The sequence below is a fragment of the Ambystoma mexicanum genome, chromosome 11 (genome assembly GCF_040938575.1).
Source record: "Ambystoma mexicanum isolate Mex_15411 chromosome 11, UKY_AmexF1_1, whole genome shotgun sequence".
NCBI classification, from domain to species: Eukaryota; Metazoa; Chordata; class Amphibia; order Caudata; family Ambystomatidae; genus Ambystoma; species Ambystoma mexicanum.
The window spans coordinates 91338127-91350281 of record NC_090934.1 but is presented as its reverse complement, the minus strand read 5'-3'; the positions used below and the strand labels follow the sequence as shown (position 1 = coordinate 91350281).

At 46.2% G+C, this 12155-nt stretch overlaps 1 protein-coding gene across 3 annotated transcripts in view; it reads right to left on the bottom strand.

Moving 5' to 3' along the window:
* Nucleotides 1–12155, bottom strand: part of LOC138503099 (protein argonaute-1) — a 582484-nt gene that overhangs the window by 367583 nt on the left and 202746 nt on the right. For all 3 annotated transcript variants that reach the window (XM_069622604.1, XM_069622605.1, XM_069622606.1), the window contains exons 10-11: nt 8858–8980; nt 7325–7458 (exon numbers count right to left, since the gene is read on the bottom strand). In XM_069622604.1, the coding sequence (XP_069478705.1) occupies nt 7325–7458; nt 8858–8980 (257 nt within the window). The remainder of the gene's footprint in view (nt 1–7324; nt 7459–8857; nt 8981–12155) is intronic.

Here is a 12155-nt window from a genome sequence, read left to right as displayed (position 1 = left end):
TTTGGGGCTCTGCTCCTAAAACAGTTCCAGCAATGGGCAAAAAACGCTGAGTGTGCGGATCCTTTTCAAACTGGATTTACCAAAAACATTGGGACCTCGGCAAACATCTTGTTTCTGAGCGCATTAAAAGGCTAAATCTGCGAGGGGGCCCCTCGCGTCTTTTTGGCCTTCATTGACCTGGCTCAAGCATTTGACCAGGTCAATAGAACAACTCTATGGAGAAAACTTCGCGAGTGGAACTGCCCCCAACCAATTTGCACACTTCATAAGAACACCAGGATGAGATTCAGGTTAAATCTAGCAGAGTTGTTATCGAGGGAAATTCCATCAGGCAGAGGAGTGAAGCAGGGCTGTCCCTTAGCCCCCACCCTATTCATAGCATATATGGGCGACTTCCAGAAAACCGAAGCCTGGATCCGATCTTTTCCTCCAACTATGGGCTCCAGGAAAACATCCCGCTTGCTATATGCGGATGATATGATCCTGATGGATCTTACTCCTATTGGTCTCCAACGCCAACTGGACAACTTGGCAGCATTTATACAGATCAATGATCTCCAAATTAACGTAGCCAAAACCAAGATCCTTGTCTTGGAAAAGTCGAAAAGGAGAAAAGAACGACTGAAAAGGTTCACTGCTTCAAATATCTTGGCGTGATGCTCGATTGTTCAAAAACCAACGCAGCAGCTCAAGAAGCTCTCCTGAATAAGGTGCGGAAGCTATCTGCTCAAGCACGAGTGGTAGATAAAAAATACGGCCGATTCTCACTGGTCCCAACTCTAAGATTCTATCGAGCAAAGGTGGAACCCTCCCCGTCATATGCGGCGAAGCTATGCCGCAAATTCCAGCAAAGCTTTGGATCCGGCTAGAAGGGCTCTTCTGGCGCTCTGTCTTGGGCCTTCCTAAATGCACATCTATGCTGCTCATCCGAAGAGAACTGCGTCTCCTCTCGCTGGCAGCAACCATCGAAATCAACAACTTGATGCTCTACAGGAAAACCCAGCTCCCAAATTGTCCTACCATCTTGGACATAATCGGGGAGGAAATCCAAGGTGCGAAATGCACACTGCTGAAAAACAGCATGTAAAAACAAGCTAAACGAAATCTCGCAACTAGAAGAGGAGCTCCTACAAAACCCAATGAAAATAAAAAGGAAACTTGAGGAGTTCGACTGGATAAAGACTCTTGACGGGGCGGCTCAGCTTAAGTGAACTAACCATCTGCCTTTACAACAAAACAAGTTGAGCACTATATCCCGAACTACCTCGCCAAATTTCCCAACAAATCAGCAAGAAAAGACCATCGAGATCCTGGCGATTAGAGGTCTATCCAGTTCAAATAGATGTCGCTTCTGTAAAAATGAGGAGGAGCTCGAAACTCTTCGGACCTTCTTTTGAACTGCCCGAGAACTCAGGCAATTAGTGAAAATTACGTCCGCCCACTTTTGTTGGCATCGCACACTCAAGAACAACAACTCTGGTGGGAGAGACTAATCAGCAGAGAAAGGACCGCCTGGACAATCGCCACAACACAGACTCTGAAACAGATTCTTGGGCTGAAACATCCTTTTGCAAATAACGGCAGTGAAGAACTGGATAAACAGTGACTTTCAATACAGTGACTCTTAATATTCTTCAATATTTTCTTCTACAACTGTTGATTTTCTCTTCTTTCTTGTAAAACTCATTTATTTTGATTGAATCAAGTAAATAAAAAAATAAAAAATAAACCTAAGGAAGATCCATGACCTTGGGATTGTGAACCAAGCAAATTGTATCAAAGTCCTGATAGAAGAGTAAACCAGGCAAAACCAATATACGAGAAGAATTCTAAGGAAGATCTATGCCCTTGGAATTGTAAATTGAATGAACTATGCAAGAAAGTCCTGGCAGGGGAGCATACCAGGCAAAGCCCATTATATGGAAAGAATTCAAAGAAAACTTCATACCATTGGAGTTGTAAATGGAGTGAATAAGCCAAGATAATTGCGTTGAATCCTATGGAGTCAACAAACCCCAGCCTAAAGTAGCTCTGCACTGTTTACATAGAGGGTCGCTGAGGCGGGAGAAGGGACAGAGTGATGTCCAAAGCACCGTTGCAAGACCTGACAACTGCCCAGCAACAGACATTCAAGCACCAGGATGTGGATTGGGATTAGACAATCCCAGCCCCTTCCTCTGGCTACACAGTAACCGCCGAATAGCCTGCGAAGGCTATAGCTTTCCCTGCAAATGGCAGCCTCAATATTGGTTTATACTGGTTTTGATCCTGAGGATTTCCACCTCTCGCGTCATGTGTGGGTGGTCTCTGCTGAGTGCTTAAGGGTTTTTTCCTACCAATTCATACCTTTTTGCAATTTAATGTCATCACTTGGCCATGCTCGCATGGTACAGTGACACGGACATATCCGATGTCAAGATTGATTTCCAAAATCCACCCTGGATTTTGGGAGGTGTTGGGAAAGACTTTCTTTTTGCTGCTTTCCTCCCATAGGCTTCTATGGTGCACCCTTTCTTTTTACTTTGTTTAGAAGCCTGTCCTGACTTTTTGGAGTTAAGTGAAGCCTTCTGCTTTACTTCCCTTGCATATTTGCTCATTCTTATGGGACAGCTGGCTAGTCCCTAAGATTATCGGAACTGAGAGACTCTCTTTGTGATTTCTTGTATTGTTACAATTGCAAACATCCCCTTACAGTGAAGTGCCGTTAGGATACTTTGTATCCTTAAATCTTCTTATAGAAAGGTTTTTTTTGGTTACTTTTACAATGCGCTTAAGACAAGGTTGTGGCTATAGTGATATTTATACAGTTTCTATGATGTACTTATGCACTTCTGCATTTACCTCAAATGGCTACTAAACATGGCTAGCACCCTAAAACAGCCATGCCATGGGATTTTTGCATGTTCTTTGGTCAAATTATTCTTTGGTCTTCTTCCTGCTTTATCAAGTCAGGAAATGCATTCTATGGAAACCCCTATCCCAGGGACAGCTGCTGCCTTTGCAGGCAAGTGGGCTTTATGTGTGTGAGCCAGAGGAGAGGGCTTGGACTGTCTGGTCCCAGTCCACTTCCTCTGATGCCCGAAAGTCTTGTTGGACGGATGTGATGAGCAGTGGTTGCCCATGACTAGACAACCCTGGGTTGTTTGAATGTTGTAGATCCTTAACATTGGTGGGCTTAGCCCCAGCTGAAACTTGGATAAAAAGAGGGATCCTGCAGCTATTCATCAGATCACCATTGCTGGAACAAAGACTTCTACGGAGAAGAGCAGCACGCTAGCAACCAAAGGCCAACTGCTGTAGCTGAACAGCATCAACTCCAGTGATTGTTTGGTGAAGCCCTGCTCCTCTGCTTGCTCTCAGTGTTGGTGCTTTGACCCTTGGACTGGTGGGAACAACCAGTCTCAAACCCTGGCTGAGGATCCATGCCTTCGGAGCCTTCAGAGGTGTGCTTGACCAACCAGTGGACTGACCAGCTCTCTCCTCGGCTAACTGCAGCCGTCATCATTCTGAGCAGAGCCTCAGAACTTTGCAGATCTCCAGCTTGTGCCTCATGTCACCTGCTCCCTGTTTGCTGCTGTACGATTGCATGTTGCCACCCAACGGTGGTAACCTTCGTTGAATCCCGTCGTCATGTCCCTCAGGTTTCTTGATGCCGCTTCTCCTGCAGACATTGTCCTTTGTCTTTGTTTGGGTCTTCAACTAAGAGCTGCCCAGAACCGACTCATGTGCACTGCGGCCAACCAAAATGAAATCCCCAGAAACAAAGTATCCTTCTGTCTAGACGACCTGCACGGTGGGAACAAGAACAGAATAAAGAACGTAGAAGTCTGGAACCTACACAAGGGCAAGCTGGAATATCCCGAGCAAGGGTGGTAAGTCTACACACCTGTTGCTTTCTTCCCCTGTCTCCCCTAGTTTTCCCTGGGCATAAAGAAATTGTCCCTAACACCCTCTGGCCTGGTCTCTGGACATCGAACCTGGGATAAGAAACCTTTCCTAGGTCTTACCTGGTGCAAAGGGTAGAGTGGGGGTACTTATCTGACTTTAACTTTTAAAAACTTTACAAAGCAGCACCACCACGGCCCACTGCATCATTCCTGAATACCTTACCCGAAGAGGCTACATATTGGAAGTTGTGATCTTTGGGCACAAGGTCACATACCATCTTAGGGTTGGACTTCATAAGACAGAGGGAAGCTGGACTTGTGCTTATTCTTACTATTTTTCCTTGGTATATGATATATGATGGCATTTTTATAGCGCCTATACACAAGTGTTTCAAGGCGCATCCAACTACTCACCTGTATTGCACTAGTAATTGATTCACATGCAATTCTATTCTTCTAATGGTGAATGTGTATATATGTTTAGATGGTTTTGTGTAGCAACACCTACCTTTGATTTATATTTATAACTGAGATCCTCCTCATCAGCACACCCTCTCCTTCCTTCCCCTTTACTCTGTGGCCTGCCACTCTCGGCCCTCCTCCTGCACCTACCAGCGAAGCAAAGAACCTCGGGGTCATCTTTGATTCCACACTGTCCTCCTCCTCACACATCTCTGAAGTCTCAAAAAAATCTAATTTCTTATTACACCTGCTCAGAGGTACCGTTCCCTTCCTCTCCTTCCCACAGAAGCTCACTGTCTCCAAAGCTCTGATTCTCTCTAAGCTGAACTAATGTAACAGCCTCTTTCTAAAGCTACCCGCCTCCACCCTCCGCCCTCTACAGCTAATCCAGAACAGAACTGCAAGACTCGTCCTTGGCCTCAAGCCCTGGGATTGTATCTCTCCAGCACTTAAATCCCTCCATTGGCTCCCAGTGGATGCAAGGATTAAAGGTAAAACCCTCTGCACTGTCCACAAGGCTTTCTGGGGTCTGGGTCCATAATACCTTCAACTATCCCTACGTATATACCTCCCATCTCGAGCCCTTCGCTCCTCTACCTCAAACTCCCTCGAGGTAAACGTGCAGGGGGCAGATCTCTGTCCTCGGCCGGATCCTCCCTTTGGAACGGCCTCCCTGCCACCCTGAAACTGGAGGAAAACCATCTACGATTTCGGAAGCTCCTTAAAACCTCCCTCTTCGCATCTGCCTTTGACACTCTCCTCCCCCGCTGATCTGCCTTCTCCTCTCAGCACTGCCTCATCTGCCAACAGGGCCCCCTTGGCCCAGTCACCTTTCCTCCGGCATTGCCTCCCGGCCACCCCTGCACTGGGGCCTGTTATCTGTACCCTCACAGTTCCCCCCAACTCCTTTCCTGCACTTATCAGATGCTACCGAATCTGATTTGACCTGCACTGCACCCTTTACTGGCTGCCCTTAACACTGCTCTTATCACCTTATTTATTCACTTATATCCACTAACTTATTATTATCCTATGCCTTGCACTTTGCCCCCTCCCTATTTCTGTTGCACTTTCCCCCTTTTCCCTTTCCCATGCACTTGCACGTTCTCAATGTCACTGGGCCTAGTAAGATCATTTGATTTTGGTTTTTCTCCCCTGCTCCCCCTCCCTTTGCCTGGTCGCGCTCTGAAACACCTGTGTATGGGCGCGATATAAATAAAATATATCATATATGATTGGTGTGTAATTAATGGCCTAATTAAAGGTTTAAATACTTACTAACCTGAATTATTGGTTGCTGCGTGTGAACTTATTGTAGCCATAAAGCACTCTCTCCCATTTTTCCTTGACTGCTCACCTACCTTACAATGATTGGGTTTTGGCTAACCTCTCAGTGCCGTCCCATTTTACTTAAATACGGTTGCCTCCCAAAACCTTCCCATTCGTCCATCTTAACATCACGCCTGGTGTATTTCCTATGGATAAGTGTGAAGACTTTGTGCCAGCCTATTTGCCCTACCTTGAGCTGAGCCGGACGGCTCGGCCTCGCTACTTAAGAGAGCTTTAGCTTCTCTCTTGGGCTTGGTGCTCTGCCCCCGTTAAGGATAGTGGTTGTACAGCCCTCACCAGAGACTTGTGTAAAAGGTATTTTAGCAGAAACCAGCAGTCTGTACACTCTCAGGTTTCTTACACCAAGAATCGGTAGCTGGACCAGTCCTACCATTTTGCCTGGTGCACAGTTGCTTCTCTGGTCTGCTACCACCACCATGTGCTTACTCTGCTTCCAGCACTCCTGGCCTGATGTTTTAGGTATGAACTGGGTTTCTAACAGGTCCTATATTGAAGTGGGTGTCTTTTTAGCGCCATTTTGTAAAACCTACGTCTGTTGGTGTAGTAATTCACCTATATTTACCTCTCTGAGCATTCTAAGTGTGCTAGTACTATGGCATGGTATCTTGTTACCTGACACCACAGTGAGTAGGGTTTCTTCTGGTGCTCTGTATTGTGTGAATACATACCTGCAATGCCTAGGAATCCGTGCCCCCCCCCTCCCATCACTACACTTTTCTGTATATTTATATACAGTTAATAATAATAATACAGTATTTATTGCACTTGGACCTAGATTTGAGAATCCGCTTTACAGAGGCAAACACCAATACAGCAGAACGGATCTACAGCGGGGGAAGGATACAGGGGGGCACAGAGGAGGGGCACGGCTGTACATCTGTAGCGGGTGGTGGCGATGAGAGGGTGGCGTCTTGCAAGTCAGGTGGCAGGAGGAGGCAATGTGATGGCATAGATGTTGAGGAGGCGAGTCTCCTTGAAGAGGTGGGTCTGGGGTTCTTTTCTCTATTGTAGGAACGTGGGGCGAGTCTGAAGCCGACAGGGAGGAGGTTACATAATTTTGGAGCATAGACATAGGACTTGTTTTCTGGTCCTTTCCTTTTTGCAGCACTTGTGTTTATGTATGAAAAGTAGTCAAGTCGACTGTTTTTAACCTTATGCAGTACCGATATGAAAGAATGTATATATTTTCATTACATCATCTGTGGTGTATTTTATAGTGTGAGTGTATGGCCCGAATTATACTCTGGTACCAGCTCTTCTTCTCCCAAGGCTCGGAGACGCTACAAACTGTGAGAGTTGGGAATACCTTGAGGCCTTGCCATTACACTAAGAATATGTCGTCCATCACCAGGCGACTGTGGAAAACATCCCTAACATACATATCTGCATACACTTGGAGAACTAAAATAGCAGCCACAAGAGAACGTAGGGCACCTTTATAGAAAAGAACTCGAGTAGTAATTTCCACTATCACAACTCTATACGCCTGGAGAGGTTACACTTGTAAACAAGATGTCAATAAAGCATCATCTGCCCTCTCCACCTACCACTATATTCTCATGTGGCACCACCAAACCATACCACCCCCTGGACCTCCCACACCCCACAACCCAGCCCCCGCTTACTTAAGCACCTCTTCCCGACACTGCTTCTGAGGGGCAAAGCAGGCAATGGCCCAGACTTTGATCTCAATGCCATTGTAGAACTGCTTGCCGCGCATGTCCCAGACGCCCTGGTTCGGTGTGGCAATGGCCCTGTTCTGGGTTAAAACACAAGAAGGGAAATAAAAGAGGAGGTCATCGATCGGCAGGTTACAGTCATTAACACGTGCAATCAAATCTTGCAAACACAAAAGTACCCATAGAAATTGGTAATGAAGATCACACAGCGGAGAAGAAGAGGACTCTAGATGGAGAGGGTGGAGCTGGGGGAGTCTGGCATCACCAGGGGCAGAGGGATTAAATGGCACAATAATATAATCACATTAAAATTGTCTGAAACAGATGGCAACACTGGCCCTATTGAGGATGAAGGTCAATGCAACTTCTGAGAGATACTGCAAGTTGGGGCCAAAATCGGCAGAGGCAATGCTGCCAGAGTCTGAGATGGAGAGCCGGCCACAGTGAAGAGCAGTGTGTGATGCATACACCAACACAAGCCAGGGATAAGACAACAGAGAAATAAATATGTCACTAGCAACTACTGGACAGTGAGCGAGTGCGGCACCAATAGGAAATGCAGGCAAGCTTGGCACTTCCATGGATAGAAGGTGATACTAGCAAACGCAAATAAATGATCAATGACTCCCTCCCCCACCCCTTTAAGCCCAGTTTAATAGGGACATGCTAGTTCTATCAGGAACAGAATGTGCTCAAAGAAGCTATTGCACTCTCCCCTACCCTCCCCCTGCCACTTCTCCTCTCCCTCCCCCTTGGACTTGCACGATCTGAGTGGCACAAGGCTTAGTAAGATAGTTTGATTTGTTCCTCTTGTCTTCCCCTTCCTTGTCTTGATGTGCCTAGTAACAGTTGTTTACAGGTGCGTTATAAATGACTTATATCATATCAATATGTACACCTGGCACATGAGGAACAGAGGGCGAAAAGGACCCAAACGAGAGATAATACTGCCACTGCCAGGGACAGATGGTGATCATGGTAGACCAGTACAGATGGAGATGACGCTGTCAGAGCAATGGTGGCACAAACAGGGTTAAGCTTGATTACAACATGGGCAGATGAGAAGCCTAGCACCAAATAGGAAAAGAAAGATTTATATTACTATCAGCAATAGTCTGCAACGTTGGCCTCGTCACAGGTTAAAAAGTAACTCTAGCTCATCCCAGTGTTCTTGCAGTAATGTGTAAAGTAGCTGTCAAGTGCAAAAATCCTCGAGGAGTCTTGGCACTTACTTCAAAACGTATGAATTCCTCTCCTTACCTGCAGCCGATAATGCTATTTCAAGAAGTGAAATAATCTATCCAAATGTTTATGCCCAGTTTCACAACCACACCTCCAGAATGTTAACTAAAAACAGTCTAAACTGTTTAAATGGAAACATTGGGTACCATAAGAATGTGTTCTCGCTATAGCAACCATATAATCTCAGCTTTTGAATATCCCACAATCAGAATTTACCCCACCTCAGAATTTACTTACTCTGCCCCCATACTGCAGTATGGGAGCGGGGAGAACCCGGCCTGTCACTTCCGTCATGTCATCTTTCACCTTGATCCCAAATTCTTGGATGTAGGGGTCTAGGTTATAGCTGGCATTCTTCATCTATAAAAGGAAAGGGAAATTAAACTGCAGTGATAAAAGGTACATGCTCAGTTTTCACTGCATGAAGCCCAACCTTCACACATAGATGTTTTTCTCAGTGTATTGCATGCAAACCCACCCTGTGCTCAGTGCACCTGAGCACACACATTTATACTGTTATACTAATTCACCAACTGGGAAAATTGGTACGACTATCTTCACAGCCCCACAGCTAATAGTCTCCTGCTTGCTAGGTTTCAAATTTTAATGTGTCCCTTCTACTGTTCCAAAGTTATTTCAACTCACAGAATGGCCCAAAATGCATACGTGCTCAGTGGTATTCAAACCTCTCAAAGACGAATGGTTTAGATTGCTCAGATTAAGGGTTCAAATGGGTTATTGTTGAGTCCAATCCCTGGGTTCAGGCAACTTTGTGCCACCTGTGTAGTTCAAAATGGTTAATTTGTAAGCCCAGGCTTTGAAACCCCAACCCCCTGCCTAGTCTACTCTAATAGTTGTGGATGGGATCAAGAGGGGATGAGAAGCCCTCACAGCCAGAGACTGCCAAGGCGAAATTGAGAGGGTAGTTCAGATGAGGTCAAAGGAGGAGGTGCAAACCAGCAGGAGGAAGGAAGAAGCAGCGGTGTGGGTATGTGGTTTCTGGAGAAGGTAATTTTATTGGTTAGTGAGCACAAGTTGTGCTCTGTTGCGAGTGTGCATGAAAGAGTAACAAGTACGATTATGTGAGGGAGTGTACAGTGTGAGTACTAAGTGTTTGTGTGTGGGTAAAAGTAGGGATTTTAGTAAATGGCTTAATAAAATAGCTCTATGTTAACTGGTCCTTGCCTATATGTCAAATGGCCTCTACATGGTTAATATATTCACTATCTCACACTTGCACAGGGGAGTTGGTGCATATCTATATTTTGATTATTGATGTTATTTTTCTCTGGTGCCATACTTGTCTTGATGATGGAGAAAATCAAATGTTTACTCATATTTGCATTGTGTAGATATTGAGACCTTAGTGATGTTCAGAAATGAGAACAATGCTAAGCAGAAATGTCAGTAGGTATAGCGTCTACTAGAAGATAGCATATTTATATGGTGATTGTTGTGATCTAAAGTGGATGCCTTTGTGGACTTTTAATAGCGAGTCATTGTCTCAGTGCTTACCCGTCCTGGACGCTGTGCCTTTCCTGCGTGGCGAGCCCACTGGAGATTACTGGACCGCCTTTCCCTGGCATTTTCTGGCGGGCTGTCTTCGATTCCTAGGGGTTGCTATCTTTACCACATTGCGGCTGTGCAGAGGACCAGAGGCTGATTTCCGCACATGCAGCGTGGGCCGTTGCCATGGGCAACCTTTGTGCCAGTGCTGTCACTCCACTGGCTGCTGTGTTCTATAAAAGCTTAGCATGCACCAGCCCCTGCACGCCCCAACCTCTTTCTTCCTAGAGGTAACGCTGCTGACCTCAGTGCTCAGTCTTTGTTCCAGTTTCAGCCATGTCCTCGTTGCTTGTTCTGCCTGGACCTGTTGCTTGACGCTCTCCTGAAACCTGGTCCAGTTGCTTGTCCTTCTCCCTTTGCCTCATCTTGGGCTTTTCTCTGCCTTCTTGCCGCGTCGACTTCTGACCCTCTTACTTCCTTTGCTTAGCCACTTTCATACCCGCAGGTCCGTAATGCGTTTACATCCTGGCTCTCTGCTATGCACCTCAAGGGCTAACACCCAGCAGACCACCTTCTCCAAGTCCCTTGGGTTCTACTTTGATAGACACCTCTCCCAAAATCCGTCTGCATCATCCACAAGGCTGTCTGGGCGGTACGATGTCCTTTCATCGCCTGCATGTTCATCCCCTGGCATTGTAATGTGCACATTCCATCGAATGTGCTCATCAAATGTTTTTAGGTGAAGTGGGAAAGGGCAGATGAGGGTTTGGGCAGGTAGGCAATAGCCAAAAATAAGTGTGGTAGGGGTCTTGTGAGGTTAGGGGGACCCCCCTCCAAAAAAACAAAACCATGAGCATTTTCGATGGAATGTGCACGTTACAATGACAGGGGATGAAATTACAGGCGATGAAATGACATGGAACCATCTGGGCCCGGGGACCACACGATCTTCTACTTTATCTCACTAAATACACTCTAGACCTCTGGCACCAACTCTGTGTGTAAAGCGTTTCGCTAAACAGAGGGTAGGTGGTCAATCTACCTCCTCTGCTGGCTCCTTCCTATGGAACAGCCTCCCCCTCTCTCTGCGCCTTGAGTAGGACTTTATTAAATTCTGAGAAGCTTAAGACTTTCCCTTTACCTCTTCCTATCCTTCTTCTCTCCTCTGCTAATTTGCACAGTTGATGTGATTGGTGTCCTGGGCCCTCATGCATCCTTGGGGCCCCTGACATCCCACACCCAATCGTCCCAGCTCCTGTCCACCCTCAGTACTTGCCCTTGCACTCCCTCCGCCTTGGAGGCTCGCACTTAATCACTGCGGCCCCAGGCTTTGTAGCACTCTCCACACCATGCACTTCTACCATGCACTTATCCGTGGCTGACCCACGAGCACGGACACCTCAGCACTACCCTCCTTTCCTCTTCCTTGCTGCACTTCCACTCCATGTTCTGAACACTCACAAGTCATTGTAGGTTTGTCCGTTCTCCCCTGTTTTCTAATGTCTTTCACTCCCTTGTTCCCTCCCTTTGCTCTGGGGGCGCTTTGAAACAGTATTTACTTGCTGTATAGGCACCTAACAAGTGAACAATAAATAAATGTCTCAGGCAGAGCCAGTTGCATTTTCATTTCGATTGAGCCCGTTGTTTAAGCTTGGAATAGAGAATGCAGTCAACCGCATATGTGTTTTAAAGGCCTAATAAATATAGAACTTCTGTCTAACTTGATTTATTTGAAGTCTCTGTGTGACCACTGTATTATTACAGAACCCCATATCTTAAGTCTTGCCTTAATGCTCTGCTATACTACCTTGATAGAGTTTGACTAGAACCACATGTCAATTAACCTGTTCATCAACTAGGGAGACGTGTGTGGCCAACCTTCCGAGTGGTATCGGAGCTGCTGGGACGCCCGCGTTATAAAGCTGCTATAAATCCTTTTTGGTGGTGCTCGGATGATGAAAAGAAGCTAATCCTAACCACAAGACTGCGGAAGACTAAACTATTCGACTTTCGGCACGCTGCCTGTGGC